This window comes from Scyliorhinus canicula, chromosome 8 (assembly GCF_902713615.1).
Source record: "Scyliorhinus canicula chromosome 8, sScyCan1.1, whole genome shotgun sequence".
Taxonomy (NCBI): domain Eukaryota; kingdom Metazoa; phylum Chordata; class Chondrichthyes; order Carcharhiniformes; family Scyliorhinidae; genus Scyliorhinus; species Scyliorhinus canicula.
Window position 1 is genome coordinate 156,207,979 of NC_052153.1, and position 20,646 is coordinate 156,228,624.

A 20,646-nucleotide genomic window follows, 5' to 3' on the forward strand; every position below is an offset into this window, starting at 1 on the left:
TAATGGTTTAAGGTGGTGGATGACGTGTCAATAAAGCAGCCTAAATCAGTATGATATGGGCGTAAGTCATGCTCCACTTTGGAAAGTTTTAACATAAAACAGGCTGGATGATGTTGAGCTTCTTGAGTGTTGTTGGAGCTGCACTCATCCAGGCCAGGGGGAGAGTATTCCATCACACTCCTGACTTGTGTCTTGTAGATGATGGATTGGCTTTGGAGAGTCAGGAGGTGAGTTACTCATCTCAGAATCCCTTGCCTCTGACCTCTTATTGTCGTCACAGCATTTATGTGGCTCGTCCAGTTCCATTTCTGGTCCATGACAACACAGCGTGATGTTATAGTGGGGGATTTAATGATGGTAATGCCATTGAATGTCAAGAGGAGATGGTTGGATTCTCTCTTGGTTGGCAGTGGTCCTTTCTAGGGTTGCCAACTGCCATTAAATATATCCATGGAGGTTTAATCATTGGTTATTGGTGTGAGTACAGCTTGAGGGCATTGTTGACGACACCCTCCATTACGTTATTGTTCATTAAGAGGAGGCTTGCTCTATGGTTGGTTTGCATGCAGGGCAGCAATATAACAAACACAAAATAAAGAGACTAAAAGAACTGTTAGTTTAGAAAATGTTTTTGTAACTCATCTATCCTTACTACTGCACTTTTGTCATTTTGGAGGCTGTGATTTTTATAAGTTACAGGGTTAATGTAGAGTTAAGATCAGAAAGATAAAAGCTAAAAACCATACACTAGAATAATGGCTGCAGTGTGTTCATGCATCGGTGCACTGCAGTAGAATCAGACTTATTACAACACTAGTATTTAAACAGTGTCTTGTGTTAAAATATCTGAACTCAAAAACAGTGAATTACTGTTTAAAATACAATGACATATAGTCAGACGTGGTAGCAATGTTCCATAAACAGCGATTAGATTAACGATCAGCCTCTTTTTCTTTTCAGGGTAATGATTGAAGAAGAGGAGTTGATGATGACTTTGTTATATTTGTGGGTTATTATAGTTGTGTGCAATGTCTCTTTAAGAACCAAGTCACATCACTTACGTTATGTCATCGGCTACGTTGCGGGTTTTTGGGGGAGTCTTGTGCCAAACCTTGCACCTATTCAATAAACCTCTTGTCAGTCTTGTATCAAACACATGTGGATCTGCAATCCTATTTATTTTGTACTATTTGTCTAAACAAAAATAAAACTGGCGATGAGGTCGGAATCAGAAGAACGGAAAAAGGTTTCATTTTTCAGAAATCATGAGTGGAGCAGCTTCAACAAATCAATCGATCAACTGATTAACAGAATGTCAGAAATTGCTGACATCGGAACCATGGGGGGGGGGGGGGGAGGGGGGGGGGGTGGGGGGGGGGGGGGGGGGGGAGGGGGGGGGGTGAGGGGGGGGGGGGGGGGAGGAAGAATTCCAATACTGAGAAACATGGTGGGAAATTTTGGTGCAGGGGCTTATTTGATGAAGATTCCGAGAACTGGAAGTCCTATTCAGAGAGATTCCATTGTCTTTTTCAAGCCAACAAAATTTCGCAAGAGATTTACGGGCAATCGGAAGCAAAACTTATAATTTGCTAAGAAGTGACCAGAGATCCCCGGAGATGAAGACATATCAAGAAACGGTGAAAATATTAGAAGATCATTATTTACCAAAGCCCTTGATTATTGTGGAGATTATTGTACTGCCAAAATTAAATGGGCAACCTATTAAAATGGAGGTCGATATGGGGGCTGCCATCTCCCAATTCCTGAGACCATTTATGAATTGAAGCTTAACCACCTGCCTTTAAAACTGGTAGAGATGATCTATACTGAAGAGAGTACCACTGAGTATCACAGCCAAGGTTGAGCCACGTGGACAAACTGCAGAGTTACCTCTCCATGTGGTGCAAGGAGGTTTTCCAGCTATCTTTAGCCACTCTTGGCTGGAAAATATTAAATTAAATTGAACTAAAGCACTGTCAGCAACTTATTTGATTCAAAGTCAAACTTATCATAATGGAAAAATACAGCAGTGTTTTTGAAGACACAGTGGGGTCCGTGAAAGATGTACACGTGTCCCTGAAGATTAAGGAAAATAGTCAGCTAAAATGTGCCAAGGTGGGAGCTGTACCCTATGCAAAACGTCCAAGGTTGATGTGGAACTACTGGGATTTGTGGAAACAGGAGTCTTGGAACACGTCACTACTAGTGACTGGACAGCCCCTATTGTACCTGTCATGAAGCAGGATGGTATAATTTGCAACTTTGGAGATTTTAAGATTATGTCACAACACCCTGGGATAGTGCATGGTCAATTCCAGCTCAACTTGACTCGGAGTGACAACACAGCTAAAATTCAACTTTATTTAAAATACTCAAGGTCCTTGGCTGAGCCCAATAAACTGCAGTCACCAGATTATTAACTTTAACACAAGTAACATTATGTGCATTACTGTAATTAAACAAACAGAAAATGTAACAGACTAATACACCTTTCTCAACCCCTCTTCCTAACTACCCCCACTCACTCTCTCTCTCTCTCTCTCTCTCTCTCTCGCTCCCGCTCATATTTTTTTTCCCTTTCACTTCCAAGGTCTAAACACTTCTGCCCAGTTCTCTCAGCATCACACGAGAACCAATGACTGACCATTGTCAGACAGAACACTGTCCCTGGCCAACCAACCGTTGCCAGCCCAACCAATCAATCTGACTCCTTTCAAACCTGATTCCTAAAATTCACTCCGTGCCGTGGAGTCTGACTTCTTCCAAAAAACAAAACCTAGGAACACAATGTCCTGGTAAGCGGGCTGCTTCAACTTTGAGTCTTCTGCTTAAAGGCATATTCCAATTATGGTCCACGGACCAAAATAATAAAATCTCATAAAAGAATTGGGAATAAAGGAAATAAACAGTAAGCACTCTTACAATTGACACAAAATAAAGAGACTAAAAGAACTGTTAGTTTAGAAAATGTTTTTGTAACTCATCTATCCTTACTACTGCGCTTTTGTCATTTTGGCGGCTGTGATTTTTATAAGTTACAGGGTCAATGTAGAGTTAAGATCAGAAAGATAAAAGCTAAAAACCATACACTAGAATAATGGCTGCAGTGTGTTCATGCATCGGTGCACTGCAGTAGAATCAGACTTATTACAACACTAGCATTTAAACAGTGTCTTGTGTTAAAATATCTGAACTCAAAAACAGTGAATTACTGTTTAAAATACAATGACATATAGTCAGACGTGGTAGCAATGTTCCATAAACAGCGATGAGATTAACGATCAGCCTCTTTTTCTTTTCAGGGTAATGATTGAAGAAGAGGAGTTGATGATGACTTTGTTATATTTGTGGGTTATTATAGTTGTGTGCAATGTCTCTTTAAGAACCAAGTCACATCACTTACGTTATGTCATCGGCTACGTTGCGGGTTTTTGGGGGAGTCTTGTGCCAAACCTTGCACCTTTTCAATAAACTTCTTGTCAGTCTTGTATCAAACACATGTGGATCTGGATCGCAGAACGATCTGTAAATTTATGTGGCAGCTGAATCTGAACACCTCACCACCATCACTCGCAAAGGCCTATTGGAATAACATTAGTACCAACTTTATTTCAAAGCTCAATGGACCAGATCCTTAGTGGTTTAACATGGTGTGTACAGTGTTACCAAGATGATATAATGCCTGTGATGCTTCACCGTATGCTGTTGGAGCAGTGGTGTCACATGTACTACTTTCAGGGGAAGAAAGACCAATAGTATTTGCATCTCGTGCATTAACAAGTGCAAAGTCTAACTACACTTCTTGGCGATGAGGCATTGAGTATCCTATTTGGTGTATGGAAATGCCACCAATATCTTTATGGTCATCAGTTCAGATTGCTGATGGGCCACAGGCCCTTAATGGCTATTTTTGGGCCACACAAAGGCATCCCTTTGGCTGCAAGTAAGCTCCAATGATGGTCGTTTATCCTATTGGCACATTTTGCACAAATCAAATACCATCAATCTGAAATCCATGCGGATGTATTATCACGCTTGGCTTCAACTGGCCAACTGATATTTTTTACCGTTCAAAGATTGACAGCATTCCAGTAACTGCAGCTCAAGTCCAAAGACATGCCAGAAATGATCCTATGATGGAAGGTACAAGAAATCGTATTAAAGGGGAGGATAGCTAGAAAACATACTGAATTAAAATCGTGCATTTCTATGAAACCCAAACTAGCATCACAGGGCAGGCCTGTTGTGTGGGCTGAGAGTAATTATTCCACCAAATTTACAACAAAATGTTTTTGAGCAGTTCCACGAAGGACACCCAGGCATAATGCGAATGAAGGAATAAGCACAAAGTTACTTCTGATGCTAGGAATTGATACCCAACTAGAAGAAAAAGCAGAATTCTTCCAGTCATGTGTGGGGGAAAGGAATACACCACTGTTGTCCCCATTACATCTATGGTAAATGCCTTGGCAACATCTGCACATTGACTTTACTGGTCCAGTCGAGGGGCATATCTTCATGGTTGTAGATGGACACTCAAAAGTGGCCTCAATGAGATCTTTGTGTGATTCGGAAATCTAGAACAGACCGCGAGTGACAATGGGCCACAGTTTACAGCACAGGAGTTTGAAGATTGCTTCAAGATATTTTGCGTTTGGCATCTAAAGTTAGCACTTTACCACCTATCAATGAATGGTTTTGCTGAAAATTTTGTCCAGTCCTTGAAACACGTACCAAAGTGTTCAAAAGACAAGGTTCACTTCAGCGCCGTGTGAACATATTTTTAGAAACATACTGAAATACGATACATGCGATTATGCAAAATTCACCAGCTTTGCTATTGATGTAAAGAAAGCTGAGGGACTACCTATTTGATTTACTCTTGCTAGAGGTGACCTCTCTAGCAAGACTGTTGGTGTGAAACCAACAGTCACAGATCTTGAGATGCGAAAGTAACTTGAGGAAGCACTCATTTCAATAAGGCAAATCAGTGTTAGCACGCAGCTACAACACAAATGACCGTATTTGCGGCATTAGGTCAGACTGGGCCAATATCCTGCATGGCCCAAATGACAGATGCAGGTGTGCGGAGATGCCACGTGGATCAATTATTGTCAACACGCATTTGTGCGCCAGTGCTAAAACGACCTCAAGATGTAATGGCCTCCATTCCATCTGACTATGCAACTGCTTGTTCACCTACAGAAGAACATATTGCATCAGAGGTACCTGCTACGACTTTCAGTGGTGCCCTCGAGGAAGCAGGTCGGAGGTCGGATTGCTCCCGCCCGTGATGGGCAAACGGACCTTTTTTAACAGACTTTTCCGGACCTGGCGACCTGAATCGGTGGAGGAGACGATAGGGAAGAGGCTCTCCCCCCCCCCCCCCCCCCCCCCCCCCCCGGGTATGGACAGCTGGACCAGAAGTGGTCGAGTGGAGCGGCAAGGGTCGAAGCAGGAGCAGCGGGGACCCCAGACCGGGCGGTGAAGCATGGCGGACGGCAGGAACCAGGGAGTGGAGGCTCACTGGCCAAGGAAGCAACAGATAGAGTTCTTCAGGAATTGCTTCGCCAAACTGAGGAGGGACACGCTGGACCCGAAGAGAGCGGTAATGGACCGAATGGTCGAGACACAGGCGAGGGGGTGGGGGTGGAGGGGGTTAGAGCCACGTTAGTATAGTTGAACACGTGTGGCATGGGCAAACAGAGCTGACAGGGAGCATGTCATATTAACATGTTTATTCTTTCCCACTGTTCGTTTTCACTATGTTAAGGTTCTTTGCATAGGGCCTTTTTTCTCTCTGTAAATGTTACAAATTTGTTTTAAATAAAAAGTTTCAAACAAAAGTAGTACCTGCTACCAGTCTTCCCTTGGAAGGATGTAACTAGTTGAGTTGATGAAGGTGGCCAGTGGATTGATTGATTTATTGTCACATGTACTGAAGTACAGTGAAAAGTATTTTTTTTGCAGCCAAGGGAACGTACACAGTACGTACATAAGAGACAAAAGAATAATCAACAGAGTACAATGACAAATAGCACATTGACAAATAGTGATTGGTTTCAGTACGGAACAAGGACCAAACAAAGCAAATACACGAGCAAGAGCAGCTTAGGGCATCGTGAATAGTGTTCTTACAGGGAACAGATCAGTCCGAGGGAGAGTCGTCGAGGAGTCCAGTAGTGTGGGGAAGAAGCTGTTCCTATATCTGGATGTGCGGGTCTTCAGACTTCTGTATCTTCTGCCTGATGGAAGGGTCTGAAAGAGGGCAAAGGGTGGGAGGGGTCTCTTTTTTTATTTGGACTTTCAGGGGCTTTCGATAAAGTCTCACATAAGAGATTAGCGTGTAAAATTTAAAGTGCGTGGCATTAGGGCTAGTGTATTGAGATGGATAGAAAACTGAATGCCGGACATAAACTTTCGGCCCATCGAGCCTGCACTAACCCTCTGAAAGAGCAGCCTACCTAGGTCCACTCCCTCGCCCTATCCCTGTAACCCCACCTAACCACATCTTTGGACACTGGGGCAATTTAGCGTGGCCAATGCACCTAACTTGCATACCTTTTGGACTGTGGGAGGAAACCGGAGCACCCAGAGGAAACCCAGACACACACTGGGAGAATGTACAAACTTCACGCACACAGTCATCCAAGGCTGGAATTGAACTTGGGTGTCTAAAGCTGTGAGGCAGCAGTGCTAAACACTGTGCCGCCATGAGACCCCAGTATATATGACTGATTTAGATGAGGGAGGGTAATTGGGCTGTTGAAGAAGTTTGGGTCCTTCTTGGGGTACAAACCTAACGTGACCAAGAATGAGGTCTTCCTGGTGAATTCCCTGGGTCGGGGTGCAGACCTGGGAACCTTGCCATTTAAGCTGTCAAAACAAAATCCAGGTATCTGTGAACCCTGTGGTTCACAGGGGTCATATGACTAGAGCGTGTAAGAGTGGGTTCTTCCCAGATGTGGAGGATAAGTGTGAGAGGTGCTCTTGGGCCTGGTGAAGCAAGTGCATATGCCTTCTGGTTGGGTCCTAGGCATCGGTGTTAGAGACTCTGCCGATGATCATGGGGGTGAGATTGGAGCTGTGCCCTTTGGTGCCAATTTTTAGTCTATCAGAGTTGCCAGAGGTGCTGGAGGGGAAGGGGGAACAATACCATGGACCTCCGCCTCTCTGATTGGGACGGATATTACTTAGAACAGAGAGAACATAGAACAGTACAGGCCCTACAGCCCACGATGTGTGCCAACCATTTATCCTAATCGAAGATCAACAGAACCTACACCATTTACAATTTACTGCTGTCCAAGTGCTTGTCTAAGAGTCGCTTAAATGTCCCTAATGACTCTGACTCCACCACCTCTGCTGGCAGTGCATTCCACACATCCACCACTCTCTGTGTAAAGAACCTACCTCTGACATCTCTCCTATACCTTCCTCCAATCACCTTAAAATTATGTCCCCTCATGACAGCCATTTCCACCATGGGGAAAAGAGTCTGGCTATCCACTCTATCCATGCCTCTCATCACCTTATACACCTCTATCAAGTCACCTCTCTGTCTTCTTCGCTCCAGTGAGAAAAGCCCTAGCTCCCTCAACCTTTCTTCATAAGACATGCCCTCCAGTACAGGCAGCATCCTGGTAAATCTCCTCTGTACTCTCTCCAAAGCATCCACATCCTTCCTATAATGAGGCATCCAGAACTGGACACAATAGTCCAAGTAAGGTCTAAGTAGGGTTTTATAAAGCTGCAGCAAAACCTCGTGGCTCTTAAACTCAATCTTCCTGTTAATGAAAGTCAACCCACCTTAACACCATCTTAACAAACCTATCAACCTGGGTGGCAACTTTGAGGGATCTATGTATGTGGACCCCAAGATCCCTCTGATCGTCCGCACTGCCAAGAATCCTGCCTTTAACCCTGTATTCAGCATTCAAATTCAACCTTCCAAAATGAATCACTTCACATTTATCAAGGTTGAACTCCAACTGCCACTTCTCAGCCCAGCTCTGCATCCTGTGAATGTCCTGTTCTAACCTGTAACAACCCTCAACACTATCTACAACTCCCCGCAACCTTTGTGTCATCGGCAAACTTACTAACCCACCCTTCCACTTCCTCATCCAACTCATTTATAAAAACCACAAAGAGCAGAGACCCAGAACAGATCCCTGCGGAGCACCACTGGTCACCGACCTCCAGGTGGAATACTTTCCATCCACTACCACTCGCTGTCTTCTTTCGGCCAGCCAATTCTGTATCCAGACAGCCAAATTTCTCTGTATCCCATGCCCCCTAACTTTCTGAATGAGCTTACCATGGGGAACCTTATCAAATGCCTCACTGAAATCCATATACACCACATCCATTGCCCGACCTTCATCAATGTGTCTCGTCACATCCTCAAAGAAAGACTTGTGAGGCATGACCTGCCCCTCACAAAGCCATAGAACAGAGAACATAGAACAGTACAGCACAGAACAGGCCCTTCGGCCCTCGATGTTGTGCCGAGCAATGATCACCCTACTCAAACCCACGTATCCACCCTATACCCGCAACCCAACAACCCCTCCCTTAACCTTATTTTTTAGGACACTACGGGCAATTTATCATGGCCAATCCACCTAACCCGCACATCTTTGGACTGTGGGAGGAAACCGGAGCACCCGGAGGAAACCCACGCACACACGGGGAGGACGTGCAGACTCCGCACAGATAGTGACCCAGCCGGGAACCGAACCTGGGACCCTGGAGCTGTGAAGCATTTATGCTAACCACCATGCTACCGTGCTGCCATGCTGACTGTCTTTAATCAAACTATGTTTTTCTAAATAATCATAAATCCTATCTCTCAGAATCCTTTCCAATATTTTGCTCACCACAGAAGTAATGGGTCTGTAATTCCCAGGGATTTCCTTCTTCCCTTTCTTGAACAGGGGAACAACATTTGCCTCCCTCTAATCATCCGGTACTACTCCAGTGGAGAGTGAGGATGCAAAGATCATCGCCAATAGCACAGCAATCTCCTCGCTTCCCATAGTAACCTTGGGTATATTCCGTCAGACCCAGAGGACTTATCTATCCTGATGCTTTTCAAAATTTCCAGCACATCCTCCTTCTTAATATCAACCGGTTTGAGTCTATTAACCTGGTTCACACTGTTCTCATGGGCAACAAGCTTCTCTCTCTGGTGAATACTGAAGCAAGATATTCATTTAGGTCCTCCCCTACTTCCTCAGACTATAGGCACAAGTTCCCTCCACTATCCCTGATGGGCCCTACTCTCACTCTGATCATCCTCTTATTTCTCACATAAGTGTAGAACGCCTTGGGGTTTTCCCTAATCCTTCCCCCCAGGGCTTTTTCATGCCCCCTTCTAGCTCTCCTCAGTCCATTTTTGAGTTCCTTCCTGGCTACCCTGTATCCCTCCAGAGCCGTGCCAGATCCTTGCTTCCTCAACCTTGCGTAAGCTTCCTTCTTCCTCTTGACTAGAAACTCCACATGCTTGTCATCCAAGGCTCCTTCACCTTACCATTCCTTCCTTGTCTCATTGGGACAAAACTATCCAGCACTCGCAGAAAGTGCTCCTTAAACAACCCCCACATTACAGTTGTGCATTTCCCCAAGAACAATTGTTCCCACTTTATGCTCCTCAGTTCCTGTCTAATGGCAGTATAATTTCCCCTCCCCCAATTAAATACCTTCTTATACTGTCTGTTCCTATCCCTCTCCATGACTATGGTAAAAGTCAAGGAGTTGTGGTCACAGTCACCAAAATGCTCTCCCACCGAAAAATTAAACCTGGCCTGGTTCATTGCCGAGCACCAAGTCCACCATGGCCTCCCCGCTAGTCGGCCTATCTACATATTGGAGTCAGGATTCCTTCCTGTACACCTGACAAAATCTGCTCCATCCAAACCATTTGCACTAAGAAGGTTCCAGTCAATATTAGGGAAGTTGAAGTCACCATGACAACAACTCTGTTACTTCTCCACTTTTCCAACATCTGCCGCCCAATCTGTTCCTCTATCTCTCTGCTGCTATTGGGGGTCGATAGAAATCTTCCAATAAAGTCACTGCTCCTTTCTTGTTTCGAACTTCCACCCATACTGACTCAGTAGACAAACCCTCCTCAACTATCTCCTTTTCTGCAGCTGTGATGCTCTCCCTAATTAACAGTGCTACTCCCCCTCTTTTACCTCCCTCCCTATTCTTCTGAAAACATCTAAACCCCGGAACATCTAACAACCATTCCTGCCCCTGTGAAATCCATGTCTCCGTAATGGCCACAACATCATAGTTCCAAGTACTGATCCATGCTTTAAGTTCATCGCCCTTATTCCTGACACTCCTTGCATTGAAACGGATGCACTTTAACCCATTCCACTGAGTGCAACTTTGCCCTACCAACTGTCTATCCTTCCTCACAGACTTGCTGCATACTATTTCTGCCTGTTTAACAGCTACCCTATCCTCTGATCCATAGCTCTGGTTCCCACCCCCCTGCCAAACTAGTTTAAACCTCCCAAAGAGCTCTAGCAAACCTCCCACCCAGGATATCGGTGCCCCTCCAGTTTAGGTGCAATCCGCCCTTCATGTACAGGTCCCACCTTCTCTAGAAGATATCCCAATGATCCACATATCTGAAGCCTTCCCTCCTGCACCAGCCCTGTAGCCACGTGTTCAGCTGCACTCGCTCTCTGTTCCTTGCCTCACTTGCACGTGGCACCGGTAGCAATCCTGAGATCACTACTCTGCTTGTCCTGCTCTTTAGCTTCCAACCTAACTCCCTGAAATCACTTTTTAGATCCTCATCCCTTTTTCTTAGCTATGTCGTTGGTGCCTATGTGTACCATGACTTCTGGTTGCTCACCCTCCCTCTTAAGAATCCAGTAGACTCGATCCGAGACATCCCTGGCCCTGGCACCGAGGAGGCAACATATCTTCCGGGAGTCTCGTTTGCGACCACAGTGTCTCCTATCCATTCCCCTAACCATTGAGTCTCCTATCACTGCTTTTCTATTCTCCCCCTTCCCTTCTGAACCACAGAGCCAGGCTAACCACGCTAATTTGTAATTGCTAACCAGCCACTTTGTCATTTTAACTGCTATTTTGTATATGTGTCTCTTTTGAAAAGATTAATCAATGTACAAAAGTGAAAATTATATGGGGAGGCAGTGAACGGAAAGAAAGCAGACCTGAAGAAAAAAGAGACACCAATACGGAAAGGAGGGGAATATGAATAAAAATCTGATATAAAAATGGTCTTCTCCACAATTCCCACATTTCATTGAAAATGTACCATGTATATTTTGTTGTGCTTCCGGTTATTTATGATTTATGTATATCAGTGGTTTTCTAGAACCTTATTGGATTTGACTCTAGCAACTGTAGAGACATTTTCAGGTATTCTCCCAGAATTTTCCTCTTGGGTTCACCTCCAGGAGAGTTTTGTTGGTGGGTGAGATTGCCCCATTGACTGATATGTTGAGCGTAATTAAGTTGTTGTAGGATGTTGATTATTATTTGGTAGGTCTTTGTGAAGTCTTTGTTGTCTTGTGGGTTAACTGCATGTATTCATTAATAACAAGAAGTTATGTGGATTCAAGGTAGGAGCTGTCTCCACAGCTCTATCCAACTCTAGAGTGACTCCCAAGTGTGGGTCATGTGTTCTCTTGCATCATTGTGGGTGATACTGTACTTGTTAACCCTGTATGTGCCATGCCCTTATATTACAGATCTCATGCTCCTTTGTCCATTTGTATAAACCATGAAGGAGGACAAATTCAGATGTCAGGAAATAATAGCTTTCCACTGTAACCAAAGCATTGTCGGACAGGAAATTTGCACTAGCGAGTAAACTTGATGGTGACCTATTCATCAGGAGTTATTGGTACCACAGTATTATAAGTATGCCTTAAATATAGACTTTGGACATATGCAACAGTCTGAATTAACAACTAGTGAATTACCCTGAAAATCCGATCAATGAACTGGGCTGTATGTTGTCCTGATGGGATCGGATGTGGTAATAGTAGCCAAACAGGTAGCAAATTTGGATCCTGGAGAGAACCTTTTTTTAAGTAAAAAGATCTCTCCTTTGTGATTTCCAATTTTTAAATTGATATAAACAGTTCAGGGATGTGATCACTTCAGACTAGCAGACTCCTTCCCTAATAGCACACTTGAGTGTACCTGGCTAGATAGACTGCAGTGGTTTCATGTCCATTCCTGCAATCAGAAAATGAGAATAGGTATAAAAAGTTAGTTGTTCGCATGTGTTTTGTTGTCAACATGTGTTGTCGCATTTTTCATGTGTTTGATTTTATTGCAGTTTGTACCTGTTCAAACTCGGAATAGCACCACAAATCCAAGACTTGCTGGGAAAGGTGGATTTTACAGGTAGATGTCTTTATCTGCCATTTTTTATTTCAGAAAAAGTTACTATGCAAAGATCCCAGTTCAGGAAATGTCTTTGGTGATCTCATTCTGCAGTGCATAGAATTTGTTGGACCGGATAATTTTGCATAATGAACATGTAACATTATCTTTTCTCTTACAGAGGAGGAAATAAGTAACATGCGTAAGGAATTAGAGAAGTATGGTATTCAGATGCCTGCGTTCAGTAAAATTGGTGGAATTCTGGCAAATGAACTTTCTGTTGATGAAGCTGCTTGTGAGTATGTTTATTACAGACTGTTGAGAGTTTAAGTAGATGATTTAAAAACAATATGCACTAAGTATGTCAAATCTTGTACCTGAGGAATTGTCCCAGGTGCTGAAACATTATCTAAATATTGGTGCTTCTTTCTGCAAATTGTAATAAAATGCCAAATGGTATCGGAAAAGTCAGCTCATTCAAATAGATTTAAGATCGCTATAAAGGTTTACGCCTTATAATGGCCGTCGCTTTTTTATTGCTATGTTTGATTTGAAACACTAGTTTTGTTTGCAAGTATATTAATGCCGCATTATAACATTTTTGTGTTGAATTCAGTTTCTTTTATTTCCCTATCCAGTGCATGCTGCGGTAATCGCAATAAATGAAGCAATATCTCGAAGGGTTGCAGAGGAAACCATAAAGACTCTATTGAATCCAAATGCCGTTTTAGCTAATATCGAGGACCATTCAGCTCAGGATTACCAAGATAAATTATTTCAGGCCAAGGAAACAAAGCAAGAGAGTGCCGAAAGCAAGGTAGGATATCCTGTTCAATTATTGTTGTACACGTATAAAACTGAGAATTCTAGCTTCTTGAGGTCAGTGGTTGACAATAGTTGAAATTAACTTTCCACTGGGCGGTTATTGGTGTGCTGTTTCTGAGCGCTTCGTCTATTTTTCCTATCTTTTTGATAACGGTAATTGCAGAATTCACTTTCCTTAAAAATAAAATTCATCAACTATTCTAAGACTAAAAATTCACAAACTGGATTGGATTGGATTGGATTTGTTTATTGTCACGTGTACCGAGGTACAGTGAAAAGTATTTATTTTTAAGGAAAGTGAACTGTTTATTCAGGGTACATAATTGCTTCATGAATTTTTGTGCACTGTGGTTTGGATTACTGGGATGTGTCCTGTTACACACAACTTGACTGTGAGGTCCTTGTGCAGTACTGCAAATCAGAAAATTCTGAGATACTGGAGGTGGGGGAGGTCATTTAACTCATGCCCATCTTTAGATGTTAACCTTCCCCAGTTCCTGGGTGGCATGGTAGCACATTGGTTAGCACTGTTGTGTCACAGCGCCAGGGTCCCAGTTTCCACTCCCGATTGGGTCACTATCTGCGGGGTCTGCACATTCTCCCCGTGTCTGCGTGGGTTTCCTCTGGGTGCTCCGGTTTCCTCCACATGTCCCAAAAGACGTGCTGTTAGGTAGTTTGGGCATTCTACATTCTCCCTGTGTAGCCGAACAGGGGATTTTCAAAGTAACTTCATTGCCGTGTAAATGTAAGCCTACTTGTGACAATAATAAAAATTATTGTTATTACCATGTTTTTCATCCGTTTTTCTCCTCTCGAGTCACATAATTTCACTCTTATTTTTGTCTCAGGGACAACCTCCTCAAGCTAAATTCCTTCAAAAATAAACTACAAGTGTCATGGGGGTTTGAGGAAGTTACCTAATTTGTGTGTCCATTTTCTGGATGGAACTTGTAGGAATCCAGAAACAGGCTACTTCAAGTGGCTCCTAGGTATCCAGGAAAAGGGATGATGGGAAGCACTTGCTCAATAGAATACCTAAAATACTTGACAATTATTTCTGTGAGTTCCACAGTCAAGAATTTGTATTATGTTTAGTTGTTTAAAAAAAAATGTATGTTCAAACAAAAAGCTAGAAGGAAATTGAGGGCCCAACCCTAAGTCACAGTGATTTGAGAATACTTAATATACTGGCGTGATTTTGGGTGAATTGGTTATTGTCCTTTCCAACCTGAAATAAAGGATGCTAGATACCCTAAATTACATGTTGTTATTAACTCGAATTATTAGCGAATTTTGCTGAGCAAGGTTTGGACACCTGTCTAAATCAGAATGTTAGATCTGCCAAAGTGCCTTGCAGAAGTTTTTTTCTTTTAATTTGCATTTCTGAAACAGGGTTGAGAGATGCTTTGCTTTGGCTGTGCCCTTCCTTGCATTTTAATCTTCTATTTAGAAATTGCCATGAACAAAGTTCATTTTGTTTTCTGGTTCTAGAGCAATTCTATTAAAGCAGAAGAGAGGGATATGTATGAGGAACTTCTGACCCGTAGGGAGATTCAAGACAACGTCGATACAGTCAATGGTGAGTTGATACTTTTTTTCCTGATCTTATGTCGTATTTACCTGAACATTTACATATATATATATATATATATATAGCAGCAGCGTGTACCAGCTACAAGATGCACTGCAGGAACTTACCAAAGCTCCTTAGGCGGCACCTTCCAAACCCACTATCACTACCCTGTCTAGCAGGACAAGAATAACAGGCAAATGGGAACACCACCATTTGGCTCCCTTCCAAATCACCAACCTGATTTGGAAATACATCACTGTTCCTTCTCTGTCTCTGAGCCAAAATCCTGGAACTCCCTCCCTAACACCACATGGACTGAAACAGTTCAAAAATGTAGCTCACTACCACCTTCTCCAGGGCACTTATGGATGGGCAATAAATGTTAGTCTAGCCAGTGAAACTCACATATCCTGAATGAAAAATTAATACATGTACAGTGGGTTTTTTTCAGGTAGCATGATCATGATACATTTAAGGAGAAGCTAGGTAAGTATATGAGGGAGACTAGATTAAAGGATTAAATCGAGTGAGTTAGATGAGGAAGGATGGGAAGAGGCTCAAATGGAGGTAAACGCCAGAATCGCTTGTTTGGGTGCTGTGTTTTCTATATAATGTTATGTAATCCATATGCTATCAAAAGAATATTGCTCCTTTATGGTGAATTGAGTACCTCCAACTCTTAAACACAAGCTTCAATGAGCATCACCTGTTCTCAATTCACTCTGAAGCAAGACCCAGTTAACTCTTAAAAGGGCCTGCATTTCTAATAGTGTCATCTTGACCCACTACATCCCATCTGGTAACTTCTCTTTACCAGTTTGACATAACTGCATGACTTGCTAGGCCATTTCAGAGGGCAGTTAAGAGTCAACATTGCTGTGGGCGTGGAGTCACATGTACGGCACGGCGGATTTCTGTCTCTAAAGGAAATTAGCAAGCCAGCTGACAATTGTGATAAGTTTCATTGTCTCACTATTGCTGAAATTAGCTTTTAATTTCAGATTTATTCATTAATAGGATCCCCCCCTGCCCCCATGTCCCGAGAGCAATTAGCTTGGGCCTCTGGAGTACTAGCCTAGAGACATTACTGCTCTGAGTCACCATTTCCCCGAATTGCTGATGAAAATTATGTTGCTGCAAGAAAGACCCTAATTGAAACCTTGACCCCCGTGTGTAAATGAGTCTTCGGTTTCACGCCACAATCAATATTGGTTTACTTTTTAAATAGTGATATTTCACAAAGGAAAACACTTATTAGACAAAAATACAGATAATTGTGACCCAGTTTGTTTTGTCGTTTTGCACGATCAGAATTAAGTGCAGTTGCTACTCTCCTGCTAATTGACTCTCAATGTGTTTCTTGTAAAATTTGCAGAATTAGCAGTATTTTGTAGGCTTGAATCACTAAAATCATTACGCGACAATATCAAAATAAAATGGAATGCGTTGAGCAAATCTAATCCAGCAAATAAACTTTCATTGGCCTTATTTCCTAGGCTTGCTGTTCAGCATCTTCACTATGTTAGTGGCAAACTGACCTGAGGTTCATTATCCAAGCTATTATTTTGCTGGACTGCATGTAATTCTGTTTCACCAGCACTCGGTAACCTTTCGCCTTTATCTGGAATAGACTGAATTTTTAAAATTCAACATGATCCTTCTACCCTTCCCCAAGTAACTCAAAAGAAATCCAACTGTAAAAATGTTGTGCTATTTAACTAATTGCTTCAAATATCTTCTTCCCTAGTAAATAAAGCTCTACAGAAGGTGAATGAAGCCCTAGAGAAACGTGATCAGGACAATTTACTGGCTGGTCTGCAGATCCCTGCACTGAGACTTGTGGGAGTGCAGCAGGAGAATTCACCATGGTATCTAACACGTCTGTCTGCTCATAAAGAACAGAAAGTGCAGGTAGAAATTTTGTTTTTTCAAGTAAAAGCTATTGATTTGCCATTGAGGTATATTACCGTGCTGTTTTGTTTTCTGTTCAGAAGAATTATTCATACATTAATTTTATTTTGGCTAGTATTGCCCATCAAGGCCACTATTGATGCCATGTAGCTTGGGCATTAAAAACATGTTGAAAATGATGCTCTTGTACATTCAAAGCTTATGTATATTTTCTTATTTTTCCCAGGAAGATCATTTTTCTGGTATGCTTAGCAAGGATGATCTTCAAGCAGGGGTCAGCCTTTCCAATGAACAGGCGGGAGCCCATAAACTTAGTAAGTTTTATTTGTTTTAGACCTGTGCTGAGCTACAATTTTCTTTTATTGATGGGTTGATCTGTTGAGTAGTAAAATATTCCATGCTGCATCCAAGTTACCATTGCTGATGATTGGTGAGGGTGGAATGTAATCTTGCCCCACATGCTGGCAAGAGTGACCATGCACTTGGTTATCTTTTCCTTGTCTCTTTTGTGTGGCTTCATGAGATTGATTTGCATTCTCATCACAGCATAATGCTGCTGTACCAGATCCTGCAGTTAATTGGATTGGATTTTGTTTGAATTTATGCAGAGCTGGAAGCTATTGAAAAGATAAATGCTGCTATCCGAGATGGTGACGCTCTCCAGACTATGAAAACATTAATGGTACCAGAAGCTCAGCTGCCCACAACGTACTCGCACATGGCTGACTTGTACCAGGTAGAACTGTTCAACCTGCAGAAACAGAATCCTGAGGTAAATGTTCAGCGTGCTTAAAAAAAACCTGCAAGAGGTGATGAATATATTCATTCAAATATTTCTCTACCCTCCATAGACGATGGGAATATGAAAGCTCTAACTTGTGTGCTTTGCTTTTTATTATCACAAATGATATCTGTGATTTTTGGTAACGCTTTCAACCCTGTACAGGAAATCACTAAAAAGAAGCAAGGCAATTAAAATAACTTGGCTGTACAGGTGACATCTGGCATTAATACAAGTCTCTGTGATGATTCCTAAAAATCATGAAAGAAGAAACACTTGGAGACAAGACTTTGCTCAACTCAGTAATCTACTGCTGCCTTTAATACCTCACCTTTTTTGGTGGCTGGTTTAGCTCAGTTGGCTGGACAGTGGGTTTGTGATACAGAGCGACGCCAACAGCGCAGGTTCAATTCCCCTACCGGCTGAGGTTATTAATGAAAGGCCCCACCTTCTCAACCTTGTCCCTCGCCTGAGGTGTGGTGATCCTCAGGTTAAATCACCACCAAGATCTCCCCCTCAAAGGGGAAAGCAGTCTATGGTCATCTGGGGCTATGACAACTTTACTTTACTTCACCTTTGTATGGACTCTTTGCCCCCAACAACATGTATGTGAGGCCAGGCTGGGCTTTCCCCCTAAATCTTTTTTTCCCCTGTTAGGTATAAAGTCTGAGGGAACTGTTCCAATGCAGAATTGTTTATGGATTTTGTGTGGTCCCTCACATTTTCTTTTGTTTAGTTCGGCACCTCGCTGAAGGATTGCAATTTAGCCCAAAACCTCATTGCACAAGGAATCTGAGTTTGTGCTTCATAACTCTACGGAACTGCATATTTATCCTCTAGTGTGAAGTAGCACCATGCAATCGCCCTACTCACCACACAATACTCCGAGACTTTGTCACAAAATTGAATTTAACAAAACCAAGTTGAGGAATGATTTTTGCTTCACTACTTGTGGAGTTCATGTTGGCCTAAGAAGACCAGTATAGTGAGAGTTGGTAACCATTGCACCAAGTATAAGACCATAAGATATAGAAGCAGAATTAGGCCACTCGGCCCATTGAGTGTGCACCGCCATTCAATCATGGCTGATATTTTTGTCACCCCCATTCTCCTGTTTTCTCCCCATAACCCCTGATCCCCTTATTAATCAAGAACCTATCTCTGCCTTAAAGACACTGTGATTTGGCCTCCACAGCCTCTGCGACCGAGTTCCACAGATTCACCACCCTCTGGCTGAAGAAATACATGTGGTATGAACTGAATTAACTGGACCACGTTATTTAGATGGTGGCAATCTTAGGAGGCTGAAAAGACCACCCAATCAGCACATTTGATTGAACACGTTTGCAACAGATCAGCCTTTTTCTTGCACTCGTGTTGACATCCACCACGGTTGAGAATGAGAATTCTGAGGGACTTTTCACCTATTAGTTAGCTGGTTCCCCACTTTCATTGTCCATGGATGAGGTAGGACCAGAGGACTTTGCTGTGATAGAAGACCATAAGACATAGGAGCAGAATTAGAGCATTCAGCCCATTGAGTCTGCTCTGTCATTCAATCATGGCTGATATGTTTCTCATCCCCATTCTCCTGCCTTCTCCCCATAACTCCTGATCCCCTTATTAATCAAACACCTATCTATCACTGTCTTAAAGACACTCGGTGATTTGTCCTCCACAGCCTTCTGTGTTAAAGAGTTCCACAGATTCACCACCCTCTGGGTGAAGGAATTCCTCCTCATCTCTGTTTTAAAGGATCGCCCCTTGAGTCCGAGATTGTGTCCTCTGGTTCTAGTTTTTCCTATCAGTGAAAACATCCTCTCCCCATCCACTCTATCTAGACCTCTAAGTATCCTGTAAATTTCAATAAGATCTCCTCTCATCCTTCCAAACTGCAACGAGTACAGACCCAGAGTCCTCAACTGCTACTCATAAGAACAAAGAACAAAGAAAAGTACAGCACAGGAACATGCCTTTCGGCCCTCCAAGCCTGCCATTCTGCCCGTCTAAACTAAAATTTTCTACACTTCCAGGGTCTGTATCCCTCTATTCCCATTCTATTCATGTATTTGTCAAGATGCCCTTAAACGTCACTATCGTCCCTGCTTCCACCACCTTCTCTGGCAGCGAGTTCCAGGCACTCACTACCCTCTATGTAAAATGACATATGACAAGCTCTTCATAGAATCATAGAATTTACAGTGCAGAAGTAGGCCATTCGGCCCATTGAGTCTGCACCAGCCCTTGGAAAGAGCTACTTAAGCCCATGCCTCTCCATACCTATTCCCGTAACCCAGTAACCCCACCTAACCTTTTGGACACTAGGGGGAAAATTAGCATGGCCAATCCACATAACCTGCACATCTTTGGACTGTGGGAGGAAACCGGAGCACCCAGAGGAAACCCACGCAGACACGGGGAGAAAGTGCAATCTCAACACAGACAGTCACCCGAGGCCAGATTTGGACCTGCGTCCCTGGGGCTGTGAGGCAGCCGTGCTAACCATTGTGCCACCATGGGTCCCATTCCAGGAATCATCGGAACCTCCTCTGGACCTTTTCCAATACTAGCACATCCTTCCTTAGATACGAGGCCCAAAACTGCTCACAATACTCCAAATGGGGTCTGACCAGAGCCTTATACAGCCTCAGAAGTACATTCCTGCTCTTGTATTCTAGCCCTCTCCTTAGCCTTCAATGCTAACATTGCATTTGCCTTCCTAACTGCCAACTGAACCTGCACATTAACCTTGCAAGAGTCTTGAACAAGGACTCCCAAGTCCCTTTGTGCTTCTGATTTTCTAAGCATTTCCCCATTTAGAAAATAGTCTATGCGTCCATTCCTCCTACTAAAATGCATAACCTCACAATTATCTGCTTTATATTCAATCTGCCACTTCTTTGCCCATTCTCCTAGCCTGTTCTTCTGCAACCCCCCTGCTTCCTCAATACCACCTGTTCATCTGCAAGCTTAGCAACAGTGCCTTCAGTTCGTTCTTCCAGATTGTTAATGTATATAGTGAAAAGTTGTGGTCCCAGCACAGACCCCTGAGGCTCACCACTAGTCATCGGCTGCCATCCTGAAAAAGACCCCTTTATCCCCACTCTCTGCCTTCTGCCAGTTAGCCAATCCTCTATCCATGCCAGGATCTTACCATTAACACTATGGGCTC

At 43.1% G+C, this 20,646-nt stretch overlaps 1 protein-coding gene across 1 annotated transcript in view; it reads left to right on the forward strand.

Annotated features, from left to right (window-relative positions):
• The window catches only part of iqgap2 (IQ motif containing GTPase activating protein 2), a 407,995-nt gene that overhangs the window by 233,737 nt on the left and 153,612 nt on the right, over positions 1–20,646 (forward strand). Inside the window, exons 6-12 of the mRNA XM_038805522.1 lie at positions 12,338–12,405; positions 12,566–12,679; positions 13,023–13,201; positions 14,701–14,788; positions 16,530–16,693; positions 16,920–17,007; positions 17,302–17,465. Of these exons, the coding sequence (XP_038661450.1) occupies positions 12,338–12,405; positions 12,566–12,679; positions 13,023–13,201; positions 14,701–14,788; positions 16,530–16,693; positions 16,920–17,007; positions 17,302–17,465 (865 nt within the window). The remainder of the gene's footprint in view (positions 1–12,337; positions 12,406–12,565; positions 12,680–13,022; positions 13,202–14,700; positions 14,789–16,529; positions 16,694–16,919; positions 17,008–17,301; positions 17,466–20,646) is intronic.